Source organism: Brienomyrus brachyistius, chromosome 7 (assembly GCF_023856365.1).
Source record: "Brienomyrus brachyistius isolate T26 chromosome 7, BBRACH_0.4, whole genome shotgun sequence".
Lineage (NCBI taxonomy): Eukaryota > Metazoa > Chordata > Actinopteri > Osteoglossiformes > Mormyridae > Brienomyrus > Brienomyrus brachyistius.
The window spans coordinates 11,891,528-11,907,949 of record NC_064539.1 but is presented as its reverse complement, the minus strand read 5'-3'; the positions used below and the strand labels follow the sequence as shown (position 1 = coordinate 11,907,949).

Below are 16,422 nucleotides of genomic sequence, written 5' to 3'. Positions count from 1 at the left end.
GGGAATCCCTGGACGGGACGCCAACCTATCGCAGGGAATTTAATATGAGATCTTAAAGTAATTTGCCTGAATCAAAACTTTGATTAAAAGAACGATGACTTGAGTGATTGAGAAAATCTGCCATTTTTTATTTAGTTTGTTTTCGATAGGGTTAGTATTTCTTTTGTTCAGATCGTGTTTATTGATGCACAACCATTCATCCATCCACCTGTCAGCCACTTAATTGTGAAGTACATATTTAAATTAATTTGCGGGCGGTGGTTCCGCGTAGAAACGCCGATTCATCCATTTAAAATAAAATATGTAACACATCATGATCGTAAAAGGGCTATTGATAAACACGACTTTAACAGCTTAATATATGAGCTTTACGATCTCCTTAACCGGATTCTGCTGACAAAACAACAGAAACGCAAGAATTGGATTTTAGCGCACTCTTCTGTTCCAAAATAAAGGCTCCAATTGGGACAGTCCTACAAGCCTGACCAATGTGTAGTTGATTCTTCTTATTTCACTCCATTTATTGGTCAACCAAAAGACTGTAATTGTAAATGAAGCTTGTCTCGCATTCTCATTGGTCTATGCTTCAGGTTACCGCAGAAACGTCAGGGTCAGGCGCGCTCATACTACTGTCATGTGACTCGGTCTTTTGCGACTCTTTCTTGGATACTTCCGGTACTGCGTGGAGAGCTGGCAAAGTTGCACGAAAGTTTTTCTGTTTGTTTTGTAGCGTTACGCGATTGTTTCCTCGTCCCACATTTTGTAATACATACAGATATTAAGACACGTGGATTTTTTTCGCATTGTACTCAGATGCTGAGCATGTCGGCGAATAACTTGTATAATGACCAAGGAGGAGCCGAGCCAGCCGTAGAGGCTGGACAGGAGACAACTCCGACTTCTTCATCTGCAGGGGTGGGATCTGGCCTTTTCAGCAGTGATTTCAAAAAGTAAGCCAACTTTAGCTTACTATACGAGAGTGTCTTTATTTTGAAAAGTAGTTAACTTAATTTTAAATGGTCACCTACCAAAATTTCTCGAATGATGCTAACTGCTAAATATTCACTGCTATTCATTTCAGCTCTTAATTAGTATCTTAGTTACCCGTTCAGAGCACTAGCAGCTAACTGAGATATCCTGCTACAGGTGATATGTATACCTCACAAAACCAGGATGTATTTTGTGATGAAGGCGAACTTAGCTTACCACATTCTGACAAAATAGTGTGTAGGGCGCATCTTGAAATTGTGGAAGGAGGCAACGTAGTTTCAGAAACTTGTCCGATCTCAACATGTTTAATAAGATCCAAAATCCAGAAAGATTCAAAGTCAAGTCATCCTCAGCTAAGGTACAGACACACCGGTGTAAACACTCCTGTACCACTAGATGTCAGTGAATTACCACATCAAAATGAATAAACCGGTGTCCTACCACGGATGTTGTGCTAGTATTATGATGCTAATGTTAGGAAAGCTCCGTAATGAATGCTAGTTCACGCTATATCATATCCAAACACTGATATATTTACAGACTGTCGGGATATTAGATTTGGCTGTCTTGTATAAAATTTATGAGAAACCGAGAATGTCTTTTAAGTAAAATGTTTTGTTAATGTTTATTGCATTCAAAACTTCTGGTCAACAGATAGTTGACATTACAAAATGTTTTTTTTTGTGTGTATGTGACTTAGTCGGCTGATTTCTAATTCGTTTTATGATGAACAATTAGACCACTTATCTAACTTTTAAAAATATACTTCCTGAATTTAAACTTAGACACTTCAAACTACAGAACGTTCATTTATTATGTTCTATGTCTTTTTTCCATTGTACTTCAATATTGTTTCACAATAGTAAAAAAGCACACTTATAGTTAGTTCTGGCTAATAAATACTTTATGTGGCTGCTTATTTACTGTATTAGCTTGACATAACCTCTAGTTGGCTAATATTTCACTGTGTACAAAGGTTGTTCATTCTGGGAATCGTGCATGTTCTTACTTTACATGCATTGATACACTTTTCAGAGCTGCTGTTAATAGCATGTTTACTGGCTGTCAAGTTGGCAGCTACTGCTGCCGTTTTAAATGGCCACATAAAGTAAGTAAACATTCTGTCACAATTAGGATGGCACAGAATTTTTTTGTTGCTCATGAATGCTGCAGAGGAAAGGTCATGGTCATTAGAAAAAATTTGGTGAAATGATGAATTTCCATGTGGTATTGAAGCCTTGTTTAAAATGATGTACTATTTGATTACATTTTTTAAGGTACTGTTTTATGTATTTTTTTGATGAAGATGAGATTATTCTATACTAACTACTAATGTCTGCCAGTTTCTGTGTGACAGAGCTTCAGTAGATTTTTGAAGTTGGGGCCTGGTTTGGGGGTGGATCCGGATCTGGGTTGTTGTCCCACTTGGCGTGATGAGAGGGCCTTCTGTTTGTCTCTCAGGCTGAAGTTGCTATTCCAACCTGAGGGCTTTTTCCAGCCTATTTGTGCCTGTGCTGTTGCTTTCGTCCATCATTCTCTTGTGATGATTGAGCACATTGTGCATGGTCATGTGACGGGGGTACGTGGCACACTCTCCAATCACATCATTAAATCCTGCGCGGGGTTGTGTTTAACAGTGATCAATCCTGTATTTCATTAGCATCAACGCCAATCCTCTTTCAGTCATTCCCACAAAAGGAAACTATTCTTTACATTTATCTATTTATTTTGAAAGCCTTCCTTTAGATATGTTTATTGGGCAGATTTTGTTTGGATGCCGTAGCATGAGCACAAAAGATTTTTGCTTATGAAGTTTGCTGTTCATAATCTAAATGCAAAAGTGTCCAGTCCCTATTGGGCAGGATTTCCCATACTCTCTTGCATAATGATAATATGGGAGGTCATACTGGTCATACTGGGATTCACTGAAGTACTGCATATCGTGAGTCGATGTCTGTTAGCACTGAATTAATCAGTTAGCTTGTAAACAAACTTTAGCAAGGAATCAGAAGTCGTCATATATATCTGAAATAAATGAAAATGTTTGTTTTATTAAAATAACTGGCAGTCGGCATATGTTCATTGATCAGTAGGAATTGAGTACTGTAGACCTTAACTTATAACCATTTGAGTAAGAAAAAAAATCTCTCTCATTCATATATATTTATATGTATGTATACAGTACAGGCCAAAAGTTTGGACACACCTTCTCATTCAATGTGTTGTCTTTATTTTCATGACCATTTACATTGGTAGATTCTCACTGAAGGCATCAAAACTATGAATGAACACATGTGGAGTTATGTACTTAACAAAAAAAGGTGACGTAACTGAAAACATGTTTTATATTCTAGTTTCTTCAAAATAGCCACCCTTTGCTCTGATTACTGCTTTGCACACTCTTGGCATTCTCTCGATGAGCTTCAAGAGGTAGCCACCTGAAATGGCTTTCCAACAGTTTTGAAGGAGTTCCCAGAGGTGTTTAGCAAGTGTACAAAGCAGTAATCATATAAATAATATGCACTGTACTTCCTGATGTTGATCCCCCAGCATATTTGGTAACAAATTTGTTAAACGATTTCATACAGGAGAATTTGAAATGACCAGCCTACACATCACAAATCACCTCTCAATCAGTTACACTACTTGCCACTACATTGGGTGTAGCTCATGACATCTGCTGGGTGCTATGGGTCCCAAAAATTGTCAGTGTTTGAGCAGCACTGCCCCAGGTCCCAGCCTGAGTAGTACACCTCCAATATCCTAGCAGATTGCTTCTCTTTCAATTGTTTTCCTGAGAGAGGTTTTGCATCTATTTGTGTTGTTTATAGCAGATGATCTTGACTTTGACCTTTTAAGTCCAGGGACCTCCTGTGTCCAGGAAAACATTTTTTTGACCACCCTACTCATGTTGTGATCTTGTATGCATTCTGCACTAATGACAAAAATTCAATGTTTATTAATATAAACATTTAAATTTGGTTCCACTTCCAAAAAAATAATTATTTAAACATGTAATAATTATTAAATTGTGTAATAATTTTTTAAACATGATTCAAGCTCCACTATTCACAGATTTCACTCCACTATGTCCACCAACATATTTTCCCCCTCAGTTTATGGTATTGCTCTCAAAAAAAGGTGAATGTTTATGAACAAAAAAACTAAAATCTAAAACCTATTTGGCAAATGGCTCTAAAATCAGACGCCTGACAATCATTAAACAAATATGAAATTGGCCTCATTTTACATTATTTGTCTTCAACAAAAAGTAAATACTGTAAATTATGCCATTTTTAACAATTTTTTAAAAACATAACGATTTCTCGCATTTTCCCTGCATAATGCCGCTAACTGGTAAAACCAAACCTGTGAATTCTGGGATTGTGTAAGATGTCACAACCAAAGCTTGTTTTTTTAAAAAATTTTTAAGGGCCTGGTGAGGAGACCACTACCCCCCGCCCCCCCCGAACTCCACAGTCAGGCTTTCCACCCCCCTCATCAGCATCCATTAACACTTGTATACAATGGAACCACGGTAGAGGGTAGTGTGTACAGTGTGACAGATACACCTGTGGCAAATATAGGATGGATGGTCCTTGAGTGTGTGGGGACTGTTATTGCCTGCAGGGAATTATTATATATAAAAGTTAAAAATGACTTCATACCTTTTGTGGAAGTGTCTGTTTTATGTATTACTGTTCCTTCTAGTAACCACTTGAATGACACGACTCTTTCTCACCCACACACACGCTTTATTTTTATACCATCTGATATTTTTCATTGCAGTCATCTCTTGATCATCATTCTAGAACATCAGAATCCTTTTCATTTGACAGAGTGCAGAGCTGTATAATAATGCACTGTACTGTAATAAGGTACTATTACTGCATTTAATGTCTGTAATGTCTTACTGTGCTTAATCAATTGAACTCTACCTCACGTAAGTATACCAAAATAACATTCTATGTTATTTTCTAGATGAGAGACTTGTCACAAGCAGACTTGAGTTGAAGGTGTGACTTTTGGCTATGGGATGATTTTGTGATTCGTTTGCAAAACAAAAGGTGTTAATGGAGCTGAAGAGGGGGCGGACAGCTTGTGTGGGGAGCAAAGGGGTGGGGGGGGGAGAAAATAGTTTTGTTTTTCCAGGAAAGAATACTATCGGTTTCTATGAAAAATCTTTAACAAGGCTCTAATTTCAATGCACATTTAAAATACATCGATATAAACCGTAGTGTCATCCTATGTTTCGTTTTGAAAAATGTCTACCGTAAAAATTTGATATAAGTTACTACCCAGCTCTAGCTTTAGTAGTCATCTTGTGCCCCCCCATTCACTGGTTTACAAACAGCATCATTTCTTTATTCACTTGTCAAACATTAGGGGGCAGTGTTCATCAATACAGTGGTACCTTGGTTTGCGAGCATAATGCATTTCGGAAATGTGCTTGTAATCCAAAGCACCTATATATCAAAGCGAATTTTCCCATGAGAAATAATGGAAACTCTGATGATTCGTTCCACAACCCAAAAAATATCCATATAAAAATGATTAATACTCAGTATAAAGTAAAAATAAAATTATAAAACAAATTATCCTGCATTTTACCTTTGAAAAGAATCGGGGATGGTTTGAGGGAGAGGAAACGGAGGAGAAGAGGAGGGTTATTTTGTAGGGCGACTTTCATTATAACAGAATCATTGCTATCTGTTAACTCACTGGAATCTTTTTTTTTTGTGCGACTTTAACAAGGAACCTATCCAATGACAGCTGCTTTCGATTTCGCGGAAATGCGACGTTGCATTGTCGTTAAACAGAATCATCGCTCCCACTGCTACACCCTTATTCGGCTGGTGCTTTTGTACAAAATTTTAACGAGTGAGGGACACCGACTGAGATCAAGCATGGGAGACGATTACCCACAATGCCACAGCAAGAGAGAATATCTATCGGCTGAGATGTGATCACCTCGCTCATTTATCAAGTTAAAAAATTTTTTTAAATTGTGCTTGTCTTGCAAAACACTCATAGACCAAGTTACTCACAATCCAAGGTTTTACTATACTTTTAAGACGACACATTTACTTTACCTTATCTCTAAAGTCCCGATGTGGTCACTGCCTAATTTTTTACATAGCTATGGAGACTAGGGCTCAGACCAGATTCAGGGAGACCAGATTCAGGGGCTCCAAATTTACTATCAGAACCCCCCCCCCCCCCGCCCTTCCTACACACACCCGAGGAGCAGGAGGGTTGAGGTGACATTTTGTCGAGGGGGGGGCAGAATTTTTAATTTCAGGTACAACAGTCATAAGTATGAGCTGGAAGTGGAGCTTAGCAATGTACGTGGATTAAGACCAGAATGTGTGTAACATACCGTATTACTGAGCAGCTTGGCCCGGTGGAGGTTTATATTGGCTGCTGTTTCGACCAGCATTTTATCACTGTTTAAATAGCTGATGTTTCGTTTCCATTGAATGACGTGGGAAAAAAATCCGCTCAGAATCACAGCCATCTCAAGGAAATGGGTGATACTGTTGATACTGGGTGTTAATCTTGCGTGTTGTGCCATGTGAATAGCTCTACTGTCAGGAGAGACTGATTAGCGGGCCATTTACGGTCATGGTGCGTGTTTGTACAACATGGAGCGCTTCAGAGTACGTTATTAACTCATTTTCTGTCTCCTGTCAGAGGCAGCAGGATGAGCTCGTCCTACTTTACATGCCGTTGCTGAATGAAACCTGGTTCGGTATTTGCCAGGTGACACGGAAAAATCAGTCGGGCAGTGCTGTTTAAGTAAGGTTAATTGTTTAACGAACCCCACACTCCAACCACCACCATGCTTAATATAACACAAGCTGCTGCTGGAGTGATACTGAATCCAGAGGCTCGGTAAGGGGGTGTGTGGGGGGGTGGGGAACCTCGATTCGGTGACAGCTGTCGGGGACGGTGGATGATCCTTTTGTCAGGGTATGGTGCGGAGGCGTCGGCGGACTGACAGCCGTGCAGCCGACGAGGGACGGCCCTGCAGAGGCGGCGGCGGTTATCCATCAACAGGTGCCAGACCGTGTACCTGTCGCCATGGCAATTGGTGCCTTATGTCCTCTCTTCTTGGAAACGGAGGCTGCACACGTCATCCATTTTAAATGCTGCAACCACTCCCCAGCCACGCCACGCGATTTGTATCGCCGCGCCTCCGCAGCCTTTGGGCCACATTAACGTTACATGTGCCGCCGGGCAGCTTTAAGTGCCGTTTCCTGCTGTCAGCTCATGCTACCCAGTCATTCTTGGCGAAACGCTCACATTTTTCATCCTCATGTCGTCTCTGCGTTCGGAGCCACCTGAGGCGGTTTGAATATCACATCAGCAGTATCTCGTGGTGGCTGTGAGCAGCCTGGACCACGTGGAAAGTGACTGGCCTGCCTGGGGCAGCCGCAGGTGTATCGTGGGGTCAGATGGGATGACCCCATTCCTCTTGGGGGACCCATTTCAGAGCTGTGTTTCAAGCTGGTATGGTTGCCAGTAACTGGTCAGGGAAGTAGAGAGATGGATTTGTAGGCAGGGCTGCTGAAAGAGCCCCAGTGTTTGCAGAGAAGCGATAAGGCCTGTGTGTGAGTGTGTGTGTGTGTGTGTGTGTGTGTGAGAGGGAGTGAGTTTGTTGGGTGGGGGGGGCGCTTATTTAAATATAGATATCCACATTCCTTTCCTGACAAAGGCTGCTCATATAACCTAGTTGCTGCTTAAGAGCAGCTATCAGGGAATCAGATGAGGACGTAGTGGGGAGTGCAGGTCGAAGCAGGCGGGCAGGTGGGCGGTCTGTCAGGCAGCGTCTGAGAGGCTGCTGCATATGGTGCGGGGCTGTTGTTCGCGGCGCAGGATGGATGTGGGCTTCTCACTGCAGGGGGGAGCCGCCGGGGCCGTGAGGATGGTGTTGGGAATGGCTGACAGCCTGCAGTTCTCCATCAGGCCCGAGCTCACCCTGGAGGAACGGGTGCTGACCAACAGCGAGGGCAATGCGGAAGAGATGCCCACCATAGGGTACCGTGTGTGTGTGTGTGTGTGTGTGTGTGTGTGTGTGTGTGTGTGTGTGTGTGTGTCCGTCCTTACTGCGAGGGAAGGTGCTTGTGAATCTTAACGTGGACAAGATATTAAAATGGCTTTGTATGCCCCCCGCCCCATTTTATGTTTTTGTACGTCCCACTTTACGTCATAGTTGTACTGCATAGTTTTAATTAATTTTTAATTCATATGGGGTGATTTACTCTTTAAATTCAGATTATTCACAGGGTTATGTGTGGCTTTCTGGCGAGACCTTGAGGTGGGAATGATTATCCTGCTGCAGCAGAAATACAGATGCTCTTGTGTTGTCATTCACACCGCTGTCAGAAGTTGTAATGTGTGTCTGTGTTTGGATGACCAGTATTTTTTGTTTGGGTGAGTACTGGCACTGACCTCCGGTGGATGGCCGAGGATGGGGAGGGAAGGGCCTCTGTCCCTTAGCTTGCTGTAGCGTAACAGTGGATTTTCTGTTGGGGATGGGGGGACACTATATTATGTGGACGGCTGGTTTTTTAGCAGTAAGACTTCGATCCTCCAACGATGGTGTCGGGAGAGTTGGCATTGCCTTGTTCTCATCAAGTGTGTTTGGAGTTCCATTTCCGGGCCAGTATGGCTTGGTAGTTTCAGTCTGTAACAGCGTTTTCTTGTCTCCCCACCCCCTCCACAAAAAAAGGAACGATGACCTGAAGGAAATGCTGGAGAGCAACAAAGAGTCCCTGAAACTGGAGGCGATGAAAAGGATTGTAGGGGTGAGTGATGTCGGATGGTTGGTCTCTGAGGGTAGCCTCTGCAAGGCAGCCCGCCATGCTGATGCATCGCCATCTCAAAGACGTGGTTCTGAACCTGGGAGAAAGTGCTGATCGGTTAATGTGCGCTGATTTGCTGCCTTTGCTGTTTTCACATCTCAGCTGATGTCCAGGGGGAGGAACGCTTCAGATCTCTTCCCGGCTGTCGTGAAGAATGTGGCAAGCAAGAACATTGAGGTATGACGGTCTCATCTGATGCATTCTCAAAAATGCATACCTCCTGCAAGTTCACGCGGGACATGATCTTTCAGAATGAGTAGAACCACTGCTCGTTTAGTGACTGCCTCAGTAGTAACACTACCTCAACATCTCGGCAAATACAATGGTAATAAAAAATTCATTTTCCGACCATTGTGCACAGTTACAACCAAATTTTGCACGCCGGAGTGAGGCAGATCCTTGAAGCAGAATGTACGAAATACTAAAAGTTCCACATCATGGAGGGTTAAAGAAATTGAGTATGGAAGGTTGATTTGAAGTTGTAAGTACAGTCACGGTCACGCCTAGGCTACCGTGATTTTCACTTAACATCCCGGTTGTTGTAGCGGAGCTTGATCACTGACCGATGAGTGGTTGTAATTCATTTGCTCTTACAGTAAATGATATTACAAGATTAAGGAGTATTATGTGGGAAGATGGTAAGTAATAGTACTGCACTAACTAATTCTATGTAAAACAATTTATCATGCCCAGTCATCATGTCGTCTCATTCGCTGACATTTGATTATATAAGGGAAGTAAATCAAAGCACAAGCTTAGCAGGACACCAACCAAAAATGATGGTCCATCATTGCTTCTGCTGTCCACAGCATTCCTGGAAATAATAGGTCATTGTTTTTTAAAGTTATTTTTAAAAACGATCCGTACCTGAAATGACAATTATATGGCGAGACCTCTGGCACTGCATGGTGAAGGCTTCCCAGTGACCCGGCGTGGAGCAGAGCCCAATGGATTCTGGGTCCAATGAGTCACGAAGAGCGGCCCGTGAATATCGATTAATAAATGAAACCTCTGGCAATGAGAGGGCTGCCCGTGTTCTGGGGGCCTAATGCGTTTCTATTTTGATTAGGCGCCAGGCAGGGCACCTCGTCGCCTCGCCGGGTAATTGGCGGCGTAGGGCCTGTGGTCATGTCCCGCGCACCCCTGCTGCTCGCACCCTCCCCCGCATCCCTGACGCCCCCTCCCCGGCCGCTGGGCTGGCTCGGCTTTCGGTGTGCTCCCTCCATCCCCAAAGTCCCTGGCCCCTGCCGTCTGACATTGATCGCATCTAATCAGAAGCGACTCAGGAACAAATCGAGTGTTTTGCTGCCTTCTGTGATTTAATATCAGGATGCTGTGTTCCTAAACTAGTGCGAAAACGGTTTGGGAACAGCAGCCTTGAAATGGTATTTTTTTTCCTCTCCTCTCCTCCTACTCATCCTCTCCCTCCCTCACTCTCTCCATCCCTCCTCACCTGCCTGCAGTCCCTTCAAAGAGAAAATATCGCACAATCTATCAAGTACTTTATTCGCTTAGATTGCCGCGTTATGAGTGTTGCCGTGTTTCCTCAGTAGTGAGGGGGCACGCATTCTCCTCTGGGTACAGCATTCGTGGGCCGTGGGCTCCCAAGGTCAGCTTTTTACTTTCTGATTTAATTGTCACTCACCCTTGAATGCTTTAAAGGCCACTGTCTTGTTTTAAGCGGGTAATAAGTTTACTGACCAAGCTGCCGACTGAAGCGCACAGGTCCCACGTTACACTGCGGTTTCACTATTCTATTGATTTCCATTTCCTTTTGTTTGCTTTTCGATGGAGGGAGAAAAATGGAGAAATTCCTGAAGGATATTTTAACTTTGTTTAAAAAATATCAAAGTGGTTTGTCAGTAGGCAATCACATCATTTTCAATAGAAATGCAATTGTTATGGTCACATGATCATTTCATAGCTGAAAAGTTATGCGTAACATATGGGCTCACATTTTATGTGGTATACTTGCATGTGGCTTGGCTTGGTAAATATGCTTGGGCTTAATTTGAATTTAAGCGAAAGAAACTGACACCTTTCTAGGCTTGTCAATAAAGGGAAACCTTCAATGATGACCTGAATGTTTAGATCCAGTCTTACTCTTATGATATGACTTGTTTAAAATTTCATTCATCCATCTGTCCATACGTTTTCCGAACTTGCTTCTCCATTCACACCTATATATATATATATATATATAATATATCTTTGTAACTGCTTGTTGACGCAAATTACTGATCAGCCGATCACATGGTGGCAACTCAATGCATTTAGGCATGTTGACATGGTCAAGACGAACCGCTGCAGTTTAAACCGAGCTTCAGATTGGGGAAGAAAGGTGATTTAAGTGACTTTGAACGTGGCATGGTTGTTGGTGCCAGACAGGCTGGTCTGAGTATTGCAGAAAATGTTGATCTTCTGGGATTGTCACGCACAACCATCTCTAGGGTTTACAGAGAACGGTCCAAAAAAGGGAAAACATCCAGTGAGCGGCAGTTCTGTGGGCGAAAATGCTTTGTTGATGCCAGAGGTCAGAGGAGAATGGCCAGAGTGGTTCGAGCTGATAGAAAGGCAACAGTAACTCAAATAACCACTCATTACAACCAAGGTATGCAGAAGAGCATCTCCGAACGCACAACATGTCGAACCTTGAGGCAGATGGGCTACAGCAGCAGAAGACCACACCGGGTGCCACTCCTGTCAGCAAAGAACAGGAAACTGAGGCTACAATTCTCACAGGCTCACCGAAATTGGACAATAGAAGATTGGAAAAATGTTTCCTGGTCTGAGTCTCGATTTCTGCTGCGACATTTGGATGGTAGGGTCAGAATTTGGTGTCAACAACATGAAAACATGGATCCATCCTGCCTTGTATCAATGGTTCAGGCTGGTGGTGGTGGTGTAATGGTGTGGGGGACATTTTCTTGGCACACCTTGGGCCCCTTAGTACTAATTGATCATCGTTGCAACGCCACAGCCTACCTGAGTATTGTTGCTGACCATGTCCATCCCTTTATGACCACAGTGTACCCATCTTCTGATGTCTACTTCCAGCAGTATAATGCACCATGTCATAAAGCTCGAATCATCTCAGACTGGTTTCTTGGACATGACAATGAGTTCACTGTACTCAAATGGCCTCCACAGTCACTAGATCTCAATCCAATGGAGCACCTTTGGGATGTGGTGGAACGGGAGATTCGCATCATGGATGTGCAGCTGACAAATCTGCAGCAACTGCGTGATGCTATCATGTCAATATGGACCAATATCTCTGAGGAATGTTTCCAGTTTCCAGCCTCTTGTATTCGCGACCTTGTTCTTTCAGTCACTACCCACAGCTCATAACCATAAGTGAGGGTAGGAACGTAGACCGACTGGTAAATCGAGAGCTTTGCCTTTTGGCTCAGCTCCTTCTTCACGATAATAAACAGATCGCTGCTGACACTGCACCAATCCACCTGTCGATCTCCCGCTCCATCCTTCCCTCATACTGTGTGTGTGTGTGTGTGTGTGTGTGTGTGTGTGTGTGTGTGTGTGTATATATATAATTATATATTTATATATTTTGTGTTGAACACCGGCAGTTTGGATTTATGGCATATTTTTTACTGAAATCCTGAGGCCTAAGCTGTCAAATGGGAACACAGTAGCGATAAATTGGTCGAATTCAGATTAACATTGACGCTGTGAAGTTGCAGAAATAAAGTTGCCTGATTTGACTTACTTGCACAAGAGTATTTACAAAAAAATCATGACAAACCTTTTAAATGCTCAATAAATAAAACGATGTGGTTTATTTAAAAAAAAAAAAATCAGCTAAAAATCTTTTTTTTTTTCAATAGCAAAATCATAGTGCGTTTACTGATTAACCCCCTAATTGACCTCTTATTAGGCTTCTATTGCAGTAAATAATCGTACAAAATTAAATAGTCATTTGCCTGTTAACGCTAAACATCTAATCCAGTTGCTTTCGAATGGGTAGCATTTATAAAAAAAAAAGAACAAGGAAATGTGGAAATTGTTTAGGGAAATATCAAGCATTAGAGCAGCGCATTGGGGCAGAGCTCAGCATAGCTGTCATTTACGTTGGGGACCTGTGGCGCGCTGGTAAGGTGAATTTAGCTAATTGTACTGATGCGAAATTTGCCCATCCTTCTGTGTTCTCTACACTTATTATTTTTGGTTATTTTTGGGGAGTCTAATTTAGTTATTTCAGCTAACATAAAATTTGCCTGTGGATTTATCCTGTGTTTAAAACAAAAAATAATTATCGGTTCTTGCTTTTAAATTGGCCTAAGTTATATAACTGTTGGAAAGTCCATTTAATTTTTTTTTGCATGTGTTAGGGGTGAAACTGGAATCCTTGGACTGTAGTAATTGACCAGGTATTGGCATGTAACTGTAGCTTGGTACATTTCATAATTTAGTTAGTGGCTGCAGGGATTTTTTCTTACGCAGTCTGTTCTCAGGCAGCCGGGTCAGCTTTCCTGTTGGAAAAGGCATGCTAAAGTTTATCCACTTAGGTTGTGGAATGTGCTGAAATCCGGCGTCTCAGGAAACGCCTTTGTTTCCCTCTGTTTATAGGGAGCCTCGTGAATGGAGGTGTTCATCATCTTTGTACAGGGAGTCAAAATGTTTAGGTTAACCATTTTCCTCAAGACAATTTGTGGTACTCAGGTTTATGAAATAGTTTAGAAATGAAATGAAGCCCCCCCCCATGTTTACAAGTACAAGAATGGATGGTTTTTATAAAGCAGACCAATGTAACCAATCACATGCACAGAGACCAACATAAAAAACATTTCAGTGGCAGCTGTAATAGGTACACATGCTTGTCATGGTAAACAGGCTCTTTCCCCAAACTGCAAATCATTTGACTCAAATTCAATAAACGCAGCACAAAGACCAGGTCAAGTAGTTCACTTGGTGTTCGACAAAGCATTAGAATGTCTGAAATGCCTCATCTTGATGACTTTGAATGTGGTGCCATCGTTGGTACCGGATGTGCCGGCTCCAGCATCTCAAACAGCCACCCTGGAGGGATTTTCATACTGTTGTCCAGAGTTTACAGAGAGTCATGAGATGAACAAAAGACATCCAGTCATTGGCATTTCTGTGGCTGAGAACACCTTGTTAATGAGAGAGGTCAGAGGAGAATGACCAGACTCATTAAAGCTAACGGCAAGTGCAACACAAGTGCAACCATATCAGCTCAGTGTAGCGGCAGCATGCAGAAAGGCTTCTTGGCACTCAATTCATTTACCCATGGGGTGGTTCTGCAGGTAGTTGCTTCCTGCCTGACATTAGCTAGGTGTACTTTATATGACCACCGAGCCTAATATTTTCAACCGATTTCATTTTTCGCTAGGATGCAGTGCAAAAGTCTGTATAAATTCTCTGAACAGTATACTCCTTAGCAAGTAGTAGTTTACCTAGCCCTTTGTTAATCATAGTGGACTGAAAAAAGGAGGAAATTGAAACTTTTAAAAGTAACTTTCTGGAAAGACGATGCAGCAGGATGTTAATTTGGGGGACGACTTAAAAATTGTCTGAACAAGCCCTGCTTTAATTGAATATTTTGTTCTTTAAAAAAAAAAAAAAATCAGTGACTATTCGTAAATCGCATGTGGCTGTTAAGTCATTAAACAGCTCTCATGACAGTAATTCACTTGGTGTTTAGAATTCAAATCAAATCCCTGTGCATGTAAATTAAATTTAGAAGTCGGCGACAGATTGGCACCGTGTCCGTTTTAAGTGAGTTACGCTGTTCATTTACCTCATAATCACACGAACGATGATTGAAATGGCAACGCAGTGCCAGTTCGGGGGCCCTTCACCTGTGGAATCTGCCCGCATTACAGCAGGGCCTGATCCCTGACCCGCAATCACAACTCATCAGGCCACTCGACTGAGTATTTGCGCAGCCTTTCTTCCGTGCTGATGGTGGGAGGGAACAATAGAAGGTAAACGATGGCGGGCAGACCCAGCTGGCCACATTGGCCACACCATCAGAGCAAACTGCTTCTGTCAAGCCGGCCTTTTAACCTGTAATGGCTTTGTTACCCCGTCCGAGGAAAACAAGGGGCCCCGGCTGCCTTCGATTGCACGGGATCGCTCCGCTCCACTCGATAACGGCCGCGTCGGCCGTCGTTGCCACGTCAACGCCTGAGGGAGAAGTGGGAATTCCAGCAGAGGTCTCCCAAAAGCAAACGCTGGTGGTCGATGCTGATGGAAACAATTTATTGGCATGTATGGGGTTCATTATATATCTCTCAAAGTGCAATTTAGAGGAAATCAAAGTACCGTAATGGAGAGCGAAAGTCCTAGATGGATAACCTCTGAACTTGTGGTTTCCTTGGGATTGTTGAGAACCGTGTGTGCTTGTGTGTGATGTGCACACTCGTGCGCTCGCATACTCGAGTTTGTGCACATGTCCATTTACGTGTGTGATTCTTTTGCAGCTGAAGAAACTGGTTTATGTCTACCTGGTCAGATACGCCGAGGAGCAGCAGGATCTTGCTTTGCTGTCCATCAGCACCTTTCAACGTGGCCTCAAGGTCAGTCCCTGCACCCTGGTTCCTTCCCATAATGCTTTGCAAGGCAGGGCCATGCCTTGTACACGAGACATTAATTTGAGCTGTACATTCTTACAGTAAATCATAAATGCTGAATCAGATTAAGTCAATAAATCAGAACCTTGGAGAAAAGGTGGGTTAAGTGTGGCATGGTGAGCAGCGGGTTGGTGTCATTTTTTACGATTACAAACAGTGTTTTTTTGCCTAGCATTGTCGCAGCTGCCTGTGACTTAATTTATGGCAAGTTTTTATTTCCGATAACGGCACGTCCCGTTTCCTGGAAACATATGGCCTGTGCGTGAGTGAGTAAATGCAATGTCACAGCTGGTTGCTTCTTTAGCACAACCCCTAAACAATGTCTTATTTCAGCAGAGGAATAATGGTCTCTGGGAAAGGGTCAACCACTCACGCATGGAGCAGTGTTGTATCTATCCCCCATATTGTAACCGTTTTCAAAAAGCAGCATTTAAATTTGTGTTGCACTTTACGAAGTAGCATAGTGCTGCCGCAATAGGAAAACCTCTTTATTAAGAAAGCTGTATGACATTGGGAATAAATCCGGCCACCGAAGGGGTGTGGGTTTGTATTCTGGCTCGTGCTGCTTCTGGCCACCTGAAGGAGGAGTATTTTTACAGCTGCGGCCGGAGACGTCGATGTTTGAAAAGCGGCCTGCATGCTGTTGAAAGCCCCACGCCGAAAACCCATTTCAACCCCTGCTAGTTCTCAATCAGGCTTCAATTTATCTCAACATCTGGGCTTGGGGAAGTGTCTCGTCTCGTCTCCTGGCTGCGCGGGATCCATTGGCGTGGCCTCCCAGCAGCAGGCGGTCCCGGGTGGCCGGCCCGGGGGGACGCGGGGGTTAGGGAATCAAAAACGAGGCGGGTCGATATGGCGGGTGAGCGAACGGCATGTTCTTGGCTTAGGCGGCTTCCATTTCTGTCCACCTTGTGGTGCGTTACGATAACCTCTGTATCTGCAGTGCG

At 43.1% G+C, this 16,422-nt stretch overlaps 1 protein-coding gene across 1 annotated transcript in view; it reads left to right on the top strand.

Annotated features, from left to right (window-relative positions):
• The first annotated feature begins 636 nt into the window (after nucleotides 1–636).
• Nucleotides 637–16,422, top strand: part of ap3b1a (adaptor related protein complex 3 subunit beta 1a) — a 79,469-nt gene continuing 63,683 nt past the window's right edge. The window contains exons 1-4 of the mRNA XM_049018647.1: nucleotides 637–950; nucleotides 8,726–8,801; nucleotides 8,961–9,035; nucleotides 15,326–15,421. Of these exons, the coding sequence (XP_048874604.1) occupies nucleotides 814–950; nucleotides 8,726–8,801; nucleotides 8,961–9,035; nucleotides 15,326–15,421 (384 nt within the window). The 5' untranslated portion in view covers nucleotides 637–813. The remainder of the gene's footprint in view (nucleotides 951–8,725; nucleotides 8,802–8,960; nucleotides 9,036–15,325; nucleotides 15,422–16,422) is intronic.